The sequence below is a fragment of the Belonocnema kinseyi genome, chromosome 10 (genome assembly GCF_010883055.1).
Source record: "Belonocnema kinseyi isolate 2016_QV_RU_SX_M_011 chromosome 10, B_treatae_v1, whole genome shotgun sequence".
Taxonomy (NCBI): Eukaryota; Metazoa; Arthropoda; class Insecta; order Hymenoptera; family Cynipidae; genus Belonocnema; species Belonocnema kinseyi.
Genome location: NC_046666.1, coordinates 26,409,431 through 26,421,835, shown reverse-complemented (window position 1 = coordinate 26,421,835; position 12,405 = coordinate 26,409,431). Strand labels below are relative to the sequence as shown.

General features: G+C 27.8%; 1 protein-coding gene across 1 annotated transcript in view; it reads left to right on the top strand.

Annotated features, from left to right (window-relative positions):
- Positions 1-4,168, top strand: part of LOC117182232 — a 38,155-nt gene extending 33,987 nt beyond the window's left edge. The window contains exon 8 of the mRNA XM_033375317.1: positions 4,023-4,168. Coding sequence (XP_033231208.1) covers positions 4,023-4,027 — 5 coding nt within the window. The 3' untranslated portion in view covers positions 4,028-4,168. The remainder of the gene's footprint in view (positions 1-4,022) is intronic.
- Positions 4,169-12,405: the final 8,237 nt, after the last annotated feature.

The window sequence follows — 12,405 nt, the reverse complement described above, 5'->3', positions numbered from 1 at the left end:
CAAGGTCATTGGAAGGTCAAATCGAGAGAAAACGGTAAAAAATCTAAAAAAATACGTTATAGGTTTTTGGAGTCGCTAATTACGAATCTGGCATCCGTTGAACTCAATCGCTTCAGGTTCAAGGTCATTTGAAGGTCATTTGAAGGTCAAATCGAGAAAAAACGGTAAAAAATTTTTTTTTAAAATATGTTATAGGTTTTTGGGGTCGCTGATTATGAACCTGGTGTCCGCTGACCTTTATCGCGTCAGGTTCTAGGTCATTTGAAAGTCAAATCGATAACATATTTTTTTTCAGCGTTTTCTCTCGATTTGACCTTCCCATGACCTTGAACCTGTCGCGATAAAGGTCAGTGGACACCAGGTTCGTAATCAGCGACCCCAAAAACCTATAACATTTTTTTAAAATTTTTTTTACCGTTTTTTCTCGATTTGACCTTCAAATGACCTTCAAATGACCTTGAACCTGAAGCGATAGAGTTCAACGGATGCCAGATTCGTAATTAGCGACTCCAAAAACCTATAACATTTTTTTAAAAATTTTTTTACCGTTTTCTCTCGATTTGACCTTCCAATGACCTTGAACCTAACGCGATGAAAGTCAAAGGACGCCAGATTTGTATTCGGCGACCCCGAAAACCATAGTAAACCCGAGCTAATCTCAGAATACATGTTTAAGAGTGTCAAATCTCTCGAAAATACAGTTGGTGGGTAGTGGTGTTTCCTATATTTTTAGGGAGGGTGGGGGTGGATGGGGGGTGGAGGGTTTTCTGTTTAGCGTGCAATCGACTCGGGATACTTATAAGATACTACCATGATTTTTTCAGATTTTTTGGTCCAAAAATAAATCAGGCCAAAAACCGGTCTTACCGACCCTCCCCCTTTCATCTTGAATGTGTACCTTTTTGAGTTTGAATGTCAAGCAATTTTTAGAATTTGCGACTTTTTAGCTCGAAACTTAACCTTTTCTTTGGAAACTTATTCTGTTTTTAAATGTTTGTATTTAATTCAGCATGGTAGACATTCAATATACATTAGAGTGGTCCTAAATTGCATTTGAATTTTGTTGTTGTTGCATTTTTATGAATATCGCCCAAAATTTTTTTCAAATCCACGCAAAACTAAATCCATTTTTTATTTAAAAACAAAAATGATATTTAGAGGTTCCGAAAACCCCATGATGTTTAACAGGTATGTCGCATTGGCAAAAAAGACGGTTTTGTATATTTTATTCAGAATCCGCAATATTAGCTGAATCGAGTGTAAACTCAACATTTTTCTTTAAAATTAGCCATAGAATATTAATAAAATATCTCTTTTTAAATATCACCCTCATAAATTTATTTTATAGGGCCCCAAAAAACTTCATATATGAAAAAATGGGTTTTGGGAGATTTTGGCGCCAATTCTAACTTTTTCGCCGTTTTCTAAAATTAAAATTGTTTCTTATATAGAAAAATACCACTTGACACTGATAAATAGGTATCAAAATCAAGTGTTTAAACAATTTATTATTATTTTTGGCCATTTTCTCATAAAATAGAGTTATAAAGTAGCATTGTTTCTTAATTTTCCACGATTTGTGCAATTTTCAATTAGAGGGACGTAATGTTTCAATCTTGTTAAGAAAAAAGATCGTTTAAACAATTTCTTATTATTGTTAATTATATTCTTTCAGAATGATGCTAGAATATTGCACTTAAAAAAATAATTTTTAATCTAATTTTCAATTATAATCAGTTAAAGAATTAATTATAGTCAAGAAAATGAATATTTTAAACAACTTATTATTATGATTATTAATTATAATATTCTATTTGAATAGTGCTAGAAAAATGTGGTTTTTTCGAAAGTTCTGGCTTTTTGTCTAGTTTTCAATTAGAGCGAACTAATAATTAATGAAAGTTAACAAAAATTTTACTTTTTAAGTTAATAATTAATAAAACTAAACGAAAATTTTTTAAACGATTTAATATAGGTTAAAACTTCCTTCACTGAGATAATTGCTAAAAAGTTGCGGTTTAATTATTTTTTAAATAGTATACAAGAGACAAAAACAAATAATGGAATAATTATGAGTAAGTAAAAGTACTAGGTTACGAAAATCAAAAAGATTTTTAAAAATATGTTTCTCTTTGATTTTTATTTATTATTTGTCCGCAACTATAAAGGCGAAAGAAATTTAAACATTTCAGAAATTGAAAATTGGACAAAAAGCGAGGAATCTCATCGAAATCGGATCTTTCTAGCATTAATATGAATTATTATTATGAATTATAATAATAAATTGTTTGAAAAATTATTATTGTTGACCATACTTAATTATTCAACTCATTTTAATTCAAAATTGTGCTGAAAGATAAATTTTTTTTAAACTGAGATTTTTTAGCATTATTCTAAAAGAATGTTAATAATAATAAGAATAAATTGTTTAAAAAATCACTCTTGGTAAAATTAATGAACTATTATATTATTATTATATTATTTAAACACCTAATTATGAGTATGAAATGGTACTTTATGTACCAGTAACCTGTTTTGTTGAAAAAAACCTAAAATTATAATTAGCGCCAAAATCTCGCAAAACCAATTTTTAAACTTATGGGGTTTCTTCGGATTCCTATCAAACAGACTTATGCGGCTGATATTTGAGAAGTGATAATTGATTCGTATTCTATGGTTAATTGTGATTGTAAAATAATTGTCAAAAATTGTTTAAAATTCGAGATGCCAGTTTACAAAATTTCATTAATGCTTGATTTGTTTTAATTTTCAGAAATTTATAGAAATTTAAAAATTAAATTTTGGATATTTAATCCTAAGCTCCAATAAATTATCTGTAATATTATTATAAATTACCAAAATTTTTATAAATTTTCTGAAATTTATAAAAATGTTTAAAGTTTGTAGTTTGGGTAATTTTTAATAAGTTATCATATTTGACTGTTAAATTAACATAAATGACCGGAAATTCATAGATATTTTTAAATAGAATTTTGGACAATTTGTTATAGGTTCCATTAATTAACTGTAATATTATCATAAATTACCGAAAATTTTTGGAAATTTTTAGACATTTTTCAATGGAAATGACGGTAATTTATGATATGTCACCATAAATTAACAAAACTTTCATAAATTTCCAGAAATTTATAAACACATTTAAAATTTAATTCTGGTTAACTTATGGTAATTTATCATATATAACGGCAGAATTACTATTAGAGACCGAGAATTTCAATAAATGCCCGGAAATTTATAGATATCTTTACATTGAGTTTTGGCTTATTTATCTTAATTTCCCATAAATTGCCTTTAATCTTATCAAAAATTACCTCAAATTTCCTGAAATTTATAAAAATGTAAAAATTTATTTCCGAGTAATTTACAGTAAGTTACAATGAATGAGCATTGATTTCCATAAATGTCCGGAAATTTAAAGATATTTTTTATATGAATTTTGGGAAGTTTATGCAAGTTACCATGTTTACCTGTAAAATTAACGTAAATGAGAGAAAAAGTCCATGAATTTCCGGAAATTCATATACATTTTTCAATGGAATTTTGGGAAATTTATAGTAAGTTATTATAAATTACCGAAAATTTCATCAATTTTCGGAAATTGACAAAAAATGTACAAAATTGGATTTAAGGTTATTTTTGGCAAGTAACCAAATTTGCCTGAAAAATTAACATAAAAAGCAGAAACTTTCCATTAATTTACGGAAATTTATTGACATTTTTCAATGAAATTTGGGGCTATTTATGTTAAGTTACCATAAATTACCGAAAATTTTTTAAATTTCCGCAGATTTATAAAAATGTTTAAAATTGAGCTGCAGGTAATTTATGGAAACCTACTATATTTACCTGTAAAATTTTCATACCGTACAAAAATTTCGATAAATTTCCGGAAATTAATAGACATTTTTAAATTCTGGGTTGATTCTCGTAGAAAAACACACACTCGTCGAAAAAGTTCCTATTCTCGCCCTAGGTGCATAATATACTACTTTTCTCGTTAGATTAGATCCAGCTTGAGGCCTAGATTAAAACAGAATTGAAATAAAATTGAAGAATGGATATTGCTACTGTGGAAGGTTCACGTGACATCGCGAAGAGTCTGGCTGCATACCAATTAAATCCAACAACTTACCCATCAGTTTATCCTATCAAAAGTTGATTCATAAATAATTTTTGGATTTCTTTATATTATGTTTTATGAATAAAGCAAAAACCACTCTTTCCATAAAAAAAATATTCTATAATAAATTTGCATCTCTGTTTTGGTTGAACTACTTGTGCCTATTATTTTTTATGTACCTTGTGTCGTTTACCAAGAATTTAATTTTTTTTTTCATTTTTAACATTATTTTTTGCGAATGCAGAATAAGCAATAAAAAATTACTATCAGAAAATACGTTCTTTATTTTTTTCCCTAGCTTATGTCATTTTTCTTAAATTTTTATTTTTATTTTTAATGTTATTTTTTATGATTCAATAGAAAGTACGTGTATATTCGTTTTTTTTCAGCTTTCGTTATTTATTCCACATTTTATTATTTTATTTTTAATGTTCTTTTCACGAAAAGCGAAATAAAAAAAAACTCTTTTTTTATGACTGCATACATTCTTTTATTTCTAATTATACCAGAGCTGAAAAAATGCATCTTTAAATGGTTGCAAGATAGAGTAAATTTCAATGTTTTCTTATATTTTAAATAACTTCCGAAATAATCAACATTTTTCAATGTCCTTGGGCTCATTTTAAATCTATTCTTTCATTGTATTACAGCAGATTATGATTATAAACTTTAAAAAGCTTCTTTTCGAATATAAAAAACTTGAAGTTATAATAAAAAGGATGGAAAATTTGAAAATATCTTTAAGCAAATCAGAATAAAAGTTAAATAAATATATATTTTGAGGAAATTACATAGAAAATTAATGATTATATGTTTCATATATTTTACAAAAATATTTTTGTTATCAAAAATAATGATGCTAACAATTTTTATATTAATTTTATAAACTTAAAAAAGACAGTTAAACATCACATAAAATTTTTGTACCTGAATTCACTGTTTATTACGGTGGTCCGAAAACACCAACTTTTTGAAAATCTCAAATGACTAGTGATGAAAGATATGTTATTATAATAATTTTTTTATCATTATCAAAATAATAAATTTAAGAAATTGGAATAATTTCCAAAGTTTGCACAATTTTTCAAATTTGTATATTATTAGAAAATTTTAAGATTCTCTAAATCTTGATAATTTCTAAATTTTAAGAAACTGAGAAAATTTTAACATTTAGAAATCATGAAAATTTTAAATATTTTAGAAATTTGGATAATTTCCAAATTTTTAATGTATTTGAAAAATATAATTTTTGAAGTTCAGACAATTTTAGATACATTATAAATGTTATAAAATTTATCCATTTCAGTAATAGTATAAATTTAATAAATTTCGTACGTTTTGGTAATTTTCTAAATTTCTAAATTTTAAAGCGTTTTGATGATTTTAGAAATTGTCTTCATTTTGGTAATTTTAAAAATAGTGAAAATTTAAGACATTTCTATAATTTTAGAAATGTTATGAATTTTAAATATTTTATAATTTTTTATAATTTTAGAAATTTGAATAAATTCTGAAATTAAAGGATTTAAATTTGCTGTAGAAATTAGGATAATTTTAGAAACTTGAAAGATTGTAAAAATTTTGAACCGTTAATGAAATTTAATATTATTTGAACTATAGATAATTAAAAAAATCTTGAATATTTTACAAATTTGAGAACAATGTAAGAATTTTTGAAAATTTAGGAAATTTTAGAAAATTGAATATTTTATGAAATTCAGATCCTAGAAATTTTGAATATCTTATAAATTTAAAAATTTTTTTAAATATACAGAAATTTATATATTCAAAGAAATGTACGAAATGTTTAAAAATCTGGGGCACCATAGTTTTGGGTGTGAGAGTGTCGATTAACTCAAATTGCATGCTCACAGATATATAATGATTTATTATTAGCGTATAAAGTGAATTTACTCCTCAAAAGTAGAGCTTTAGCCCCGCTTCATAGGAATGCAAACGGGCTGAAATTATTCTTGTCTTCCAAAAAGTTGATTTTTTTGACAAATCTTTTTTCCAGGATGTCTGACACATCAAATTACATTTGAGGACACGGCTGGACAAAGAAGGACACTACCACTTAAAAAGCCGCTACACGCGAGTATAGTGCTAATGATGTCTATGAAGCTAGTACCTCCGCAAACGAAATTCCCAATTTTTTTCACGTCAGAATTTTGGGCTTTTTTGGGCTCTTAAATACACCAACAATAAATTTTTAAAAACCACCCCCTGTGTAAAAAATAAGATTCGGAAAAAACAAAGAACACCAGAATTTTGGACTTATTTTAGGCTCCCGAATGCACAAAAAAACCACCCAGATTTTCAAAAAACCACCCCCTTAAAAAAATAAAATTTGAAAAAATCAGAGACTATGGTAACAGTGTAATATTCTGAAAATGATTGGTTTGCACAACATTTTTTTTTATTGTTAAAAAGGGAATATTTTTTAACGTCAAGTGTTGGGGACCAAAAATCGGAGTGGGTATTTTTAAGCCCAATAATCGTAAACTCTACTAAGAATAGAAAATTTTCAAAAATATTAATTTTTGACAAAGTCATATGTATGTGGTAGAGAAGGGTTGATTTTATATGTACGGGAATGTATATATGACTTTGTCAAAAAATTATATCATTGAGAATTTTCTAGTGTTAATGTAGTCTCTGATTTTTCGGACCCTAGAAAATATCCACTCCAATTTTTGGGCTTCAACCCTTAACGTATAAAATCAACTCTTCTCTACCACATACATATGACTTTGTCGAAAATTGATATTTTTGAGAATTTTTCAGTGTCAGTAGAGTCTCTGATTTTTGGGCTCCTCGAAAATACCCACTCCGATTTTTGGGCTTGAACTCTTAATGTAAAAAATTAACCCTTCTCTACCACATACATATGACTTTGTCAAAAATTAATATTTTTGAAATTTTTCTAGGGTCAGTAGAGTCTTTGATTTTTGTGCTCCTCAAAAATACTTACTCTGATTTTTGGGCTTCAACCCTCAACGTATAAAATTAACCCTTCTCTACCGCATACATATGACTGTCAAAAATTAATATTTTTGAGAAGTTTCCAGTGTTAGTAGTGTCTCTGATTTTTGGGCTCCTCGAAAATACTCACTCTGATTTTTGGGCTTCAACCCTTAACGTATAATATCAACCCTTCTCTACCACATATGTATGACTTTGTCAAAATATAATATTTTTGAGAATTTTTTAGTGTCAATGTAGTCTTTGATTTTTAGGCTCCTCAAAAATATCCACCCTGATTTTTGAGCTTTAACCCTTGACGTATAAAATCAACACTTCTCAACCATGTATATATGACATTGTCAAAAAAATATATTTTTGAGAATTTTCTAGTGTTAATGTAGTCTCTGATTTTTGGGTTTCCCGAAAATATCCACTCCGATTTTTAGGCTTCAAACCTTAATGTATAAATTCAACCATTTTCTACCACATACAAATGACTTTGTCAAAAATTAATATTTTGGAGAATTTTCCAGTGTCAGTAGAGTCTCTGATTTTTGGGCTCCTCGAAAATACCCACTGTGATTTTTAGGCTTTAACCCTTTACGTATAAAATTAACCCTTCTGTACCACGTATATATGACTGCAAAAAAAATATTTTTGAGAATTTTCTAGTGTTAGTGGAGTTTCTGATTTTTAGGCTCCTCTAAAATATCCACTCTGATTTTAGGGCTTCAACCCTTAACGTATAAAATCAACCCTTCTCTACCACGTACATAAGACTTTTAACAATCAAACATAATTTTGTGCAAACCAATCTTTTACGGAATATTACAGTGTTACTATATTCTCTGATATTTTTCGAATTTTACGGTTTCGAATGGAGTCTCTTATTTTTGGACAGTTCAAAAATGCCAACATCAAGGCTTAAGTTTTTATTATTAGGTTGGCGTTTTTTTACACAGGGGTGGTTTTTCTAAATTAATGTTAAGTGCATTTGAGACACTAAAATGAGCCTAAAATCTAGTGCATTTTGGATTTTGCGAATTTTATTTTTTGCAAGAGGGCGGTTTTTTGGAAATGGTCGTAGTTTTTTTTATGGATTCGGGAGCCCAAAATAAGCCAAAAATTATGGTGTTCTTTGTTTTTTACGAATTTGATTTTTCACATTGGGGGTGGTTTTATATTTAGTAGGTGTGGTTTTTGGAAATTGTTGGTGGTGCGTTTAAGAGCCCAAAAAAGCTCAAAATCTGTACAAATGACTTTTTTGTTCGATGACTTACAAAGTTCCGCCGTCCAAACGTAAAAAGTGAGTTTGCAAACGCGACTAAACGACATACAAACAATTAGTAAAAGAATTTTGAAATAACATTACGATTTTTAGAAGGAAGAGCACACTGGCTTCGCCACAAACACTAGCTGGAAGGGAAAGAATTAGGGGCGTCGGTATCCCCTTTCTTCTGAGGTTCCTATTGTTGTGAAATGGATTATTTTTTCAAACAAAATTTATATGTTAGCTACTCTCATTTATTTTCAATTTTTTTGATTTTTATTAACGACTTGCGAGGAGGACGACTTTTTTTAAAAAATAGGAATTTTCTACCAAATCTTTGAGTTTTCAACCAATAATTCCTAACCAAAAATAATTTTCAAATAAATTTTCAAATAAACGGATCAATTTACTACCAAAAAATGATTTAAAAATAAAATTGAAGAGTTCTTAACCAAAAAGTTGAATTTTTAAACAAAAAGAATAATTTACTACTAATTAGACGAATTTTTAATACATTCATAGAATTGCTAACAAGAAGTTGAATTTTAACTGAAAAAGATGCATTTCTCATAAATTTTAAGAGTTCTCACCCAAAAGGTGAAGTTTCAACTACAAAAGTTGAATTTTTTAACAACTAAATGAATATAATACAAAAAGCCGAATTTGCAATTAAATTAAAGAATTCTCAATCAAAAAGTTGAATTTTCAACTAGAAAGATAAATTTTTAAACAAAAAGAATAAGTTACTACTAAAGAAGGAAAATTTTTCAATAAAATAATAAAATTTTCTACCAGTTAGTTGAATTGTTAATTCATACAAAATAAATGGTAAAGTTTTAACTCAAAATAGAATAGTTAAATTTTTAAATAAAAAACCTAATAAGAATTACCGTTGAGCTTTTTTTCATTTTAACAATAAACAAAAAACTAAATCTCAAGTCTTCCAGAAACTCTAAGCGAAGGTAGAAAGAGGAAAGAAAATAAATCAAATTCGATTAGAAATATTAGCAAAACTAGGAAAAACAATGTATTAGTTCATGCTTCCTCTCAAAGATAAACATTGCAATACTTATAAAAGTAAACAAAAAATAAATTATTGACTTTGACCATTACTTCCTTTTTTTATTTTTATGTCGTAAAATATTGCATAACTTTAATTTATGGCATATTGTATACGTATATTAGGGTGTTGGCTCAAAAAGGATTTTCCTTTATAAAAGGCAACGGTCCCCCCAATGTCATTCCAAATCCAAAAAAGAAATTCTCTAATTTTTTTTTTATTTTTCGATTTTAATAGGTGCCGGCTTGGACTTAAAGTTTCCCATGTAAAATGCATGGGGAGAAATCACTTTTTTGAGTTTTTGGAATAATTTTTGAGGGTTTAAAAAATGTAACGGGAAAGTATAGGGGCTTGTAGAAAATTATCCAACGAAGAATTTAATGTATCATAAATATGGTTTTGACACCCCTAACACACCCCACGAGTACCTGAAAACTACCCTTGAAACAAAAAATTTCAATTTTTCATGAAATCGACCTTTTGAACAATGCATCCTCGGTTTTTTACTTAAAATTATTAATATTGGTCCAGTAGATACATTTATTACCATTGGTCAATTAATTTTCAATTATTTAAATAAATAGAATTTGTTTAAATAATTTTTTTTCTCGAAAATTCATTTTCCCCCTTAAAATGATTACTATTAGTATAGTAGAATATCTATTAACATTAGTCAATTAATGTTTTATTATTTAAGCAAATAGGATTTGTTTAAACAATTTTTTTCACAATTTCATTTTTTTCCTTCAAAATTATTCCTACTGGTCTACTGAAATATTTATTAACATTAGTTCATACATTTTCAATTGCTTAAACAAATAGAATTTTTTAAAATAATTTCGTTTCGAATTTTTTTTAATAAAAATTATTACTGTTGGTCTAGTAGAATCTTCGTCATTTATAATTAATAACTAATTAATAATTGATTCAATATATACAAAAATTCCATTTGCTTAAACAATTAAAAATCATTGAACTAATGTTAATAAATATTCCACTAGACCAATAGTAACAATTTTTAAGATAAAAAACAAAATTAAAAAAAAATGTTCAAACAAATCCCATTTGTTTAGATAATAAAACATGAATCAACCAATGATAATAAATGTATCCGCTAGACCAATAATAATAATTTTAGGTAAAAAAATACGAGAATACATTGTTCAAAATGTCGATTTAATGAAAAATTGACGTTTTTTGTTGAAAGGGTAGTTTTCAGGTACTCTTGGGGGTGTGTTAGGGGTATCAAACCCACATATATTATACATGGAATTCTTTGTTGTATAATTCTCTACAAGACCCCATACTTTCCCGTCACATTTTTTCAAACCTTAAAAAAATTATTATAAAAACTCAAAAATCTGATTTTTCCCCATGCATTTTACATGGGAAACTTCAAATCAAAACCGGCACCTGTTAAAATAGAAAAATAAAAAAATAGGGAATTTCTTTTTTCGGATTTGGAATAAAATGAATTTTTAAAAGGAATACCTTGTATTCAAACCCTCTTGTGCTGGCCAACTGTAAAGATTAAAAGGTGGTAAGGATTAAAAGGACTGAATTTGAAAAAAACGAGGTTTTCGGTCAACAAATGCCCAAATAATGCACTTGTTTACTAAATTTGCTTATAAAATCAGAAAATTAATAAACTAATTACGAATTTTGCTGAAATCATCGTAAATTTCCCAATTAAAAGGACTGTCATTGAGAAAAACGAGTTTTTCTGTCGACAAATGCTCGAATAATGCGCTTGTTTATTAAATTCGTTTAAAAAATCCAAAAATTAATAAACTAATTACGAATTGCGCTAAAATTAACATGAAGTTCTCAATTAAAAGAATTCTCATCGAGAAAAAAAAAATTTTTCTTCCAAAGTTGCCCGAATAATGACTATTGAATTTGTTTAACAAAAGCATAAAATTAATCAACTAATTATGAATGTTACTGATGTTATCGTAAAGTTCCCAATTAAAAGGACTGATATTGAAAAAATTAAATTTTTCCGTCGACAAATGCCCAAGTAATGCATTCTGTATGAAATTTGTTTGATCAAATCATAAAATTCATCAATAAATTATGAATTTACTGAAATTATCACAAGGTTCCTAATTTTAGAAAATTAACATAGAAGAAAAAGAATTTTTCAGACACGACAATTGCCTGAATAATGTATTCGTTTATTAAAATTGTTTATAATATTAACAAGAATAGTCTTAGGAGAAAGTTTGTTCATTGAAATATTGTTTTTATTTAAATTTATTGCAATATAATTTAAAAAACGTTAAATTATTGATAATTATAGAAAACATATTTTCAACAAATAATTTATTCATAACATTTTGTTTTGTTTATTGTATCATGATGAAATTTCTTTATATCGACTCTCACGCGAACGATCAGTGCTGTTTGAATGCCCCTATTTCGTTAAGCAGCAATTAAATTGAGGTAATAATTTTCAAATAACTTCATTATATCCTAATAAACGTTTCTTTCGCTGGCAGTTTGGGCTTACTCAAATTTTCCTCTATAAACAAAGCGTTTGAAAATTGTCAAACGGTATTTTGATACTGTTCACCAAAAAAATTTATAATTCTTTTATTTAAGAAGACCAATAAATTTTCAATTTGACATTATCTTAAGAACAGTTTGAAGGACAACTTCTGAAATTTTCGTCCTCAATATAAAGAACTTCACCTTTGAGAGCCAGCTGATACAAGCCGGAGTGTTGGTTGTGACCCGACTTGATCTGAAGTTGAGGATGGTGCGTGCTGAAGGTAAGGCGAGTGGCCGAGAGGGTTTGCGAATACGCGAGAGGCTCGCTGCTGGAGCGTGTGGAGCCGTCTATGCCCTCCTGAGCAGAGGCTTCTCACCCAGTGATCCCAGATCTGAAACGAGATGCGGTCCAATACTATGACAGGGCTATGTCCGTGTGAATATAGTAGGAGACGCTGTAAATGACTGAGTTGC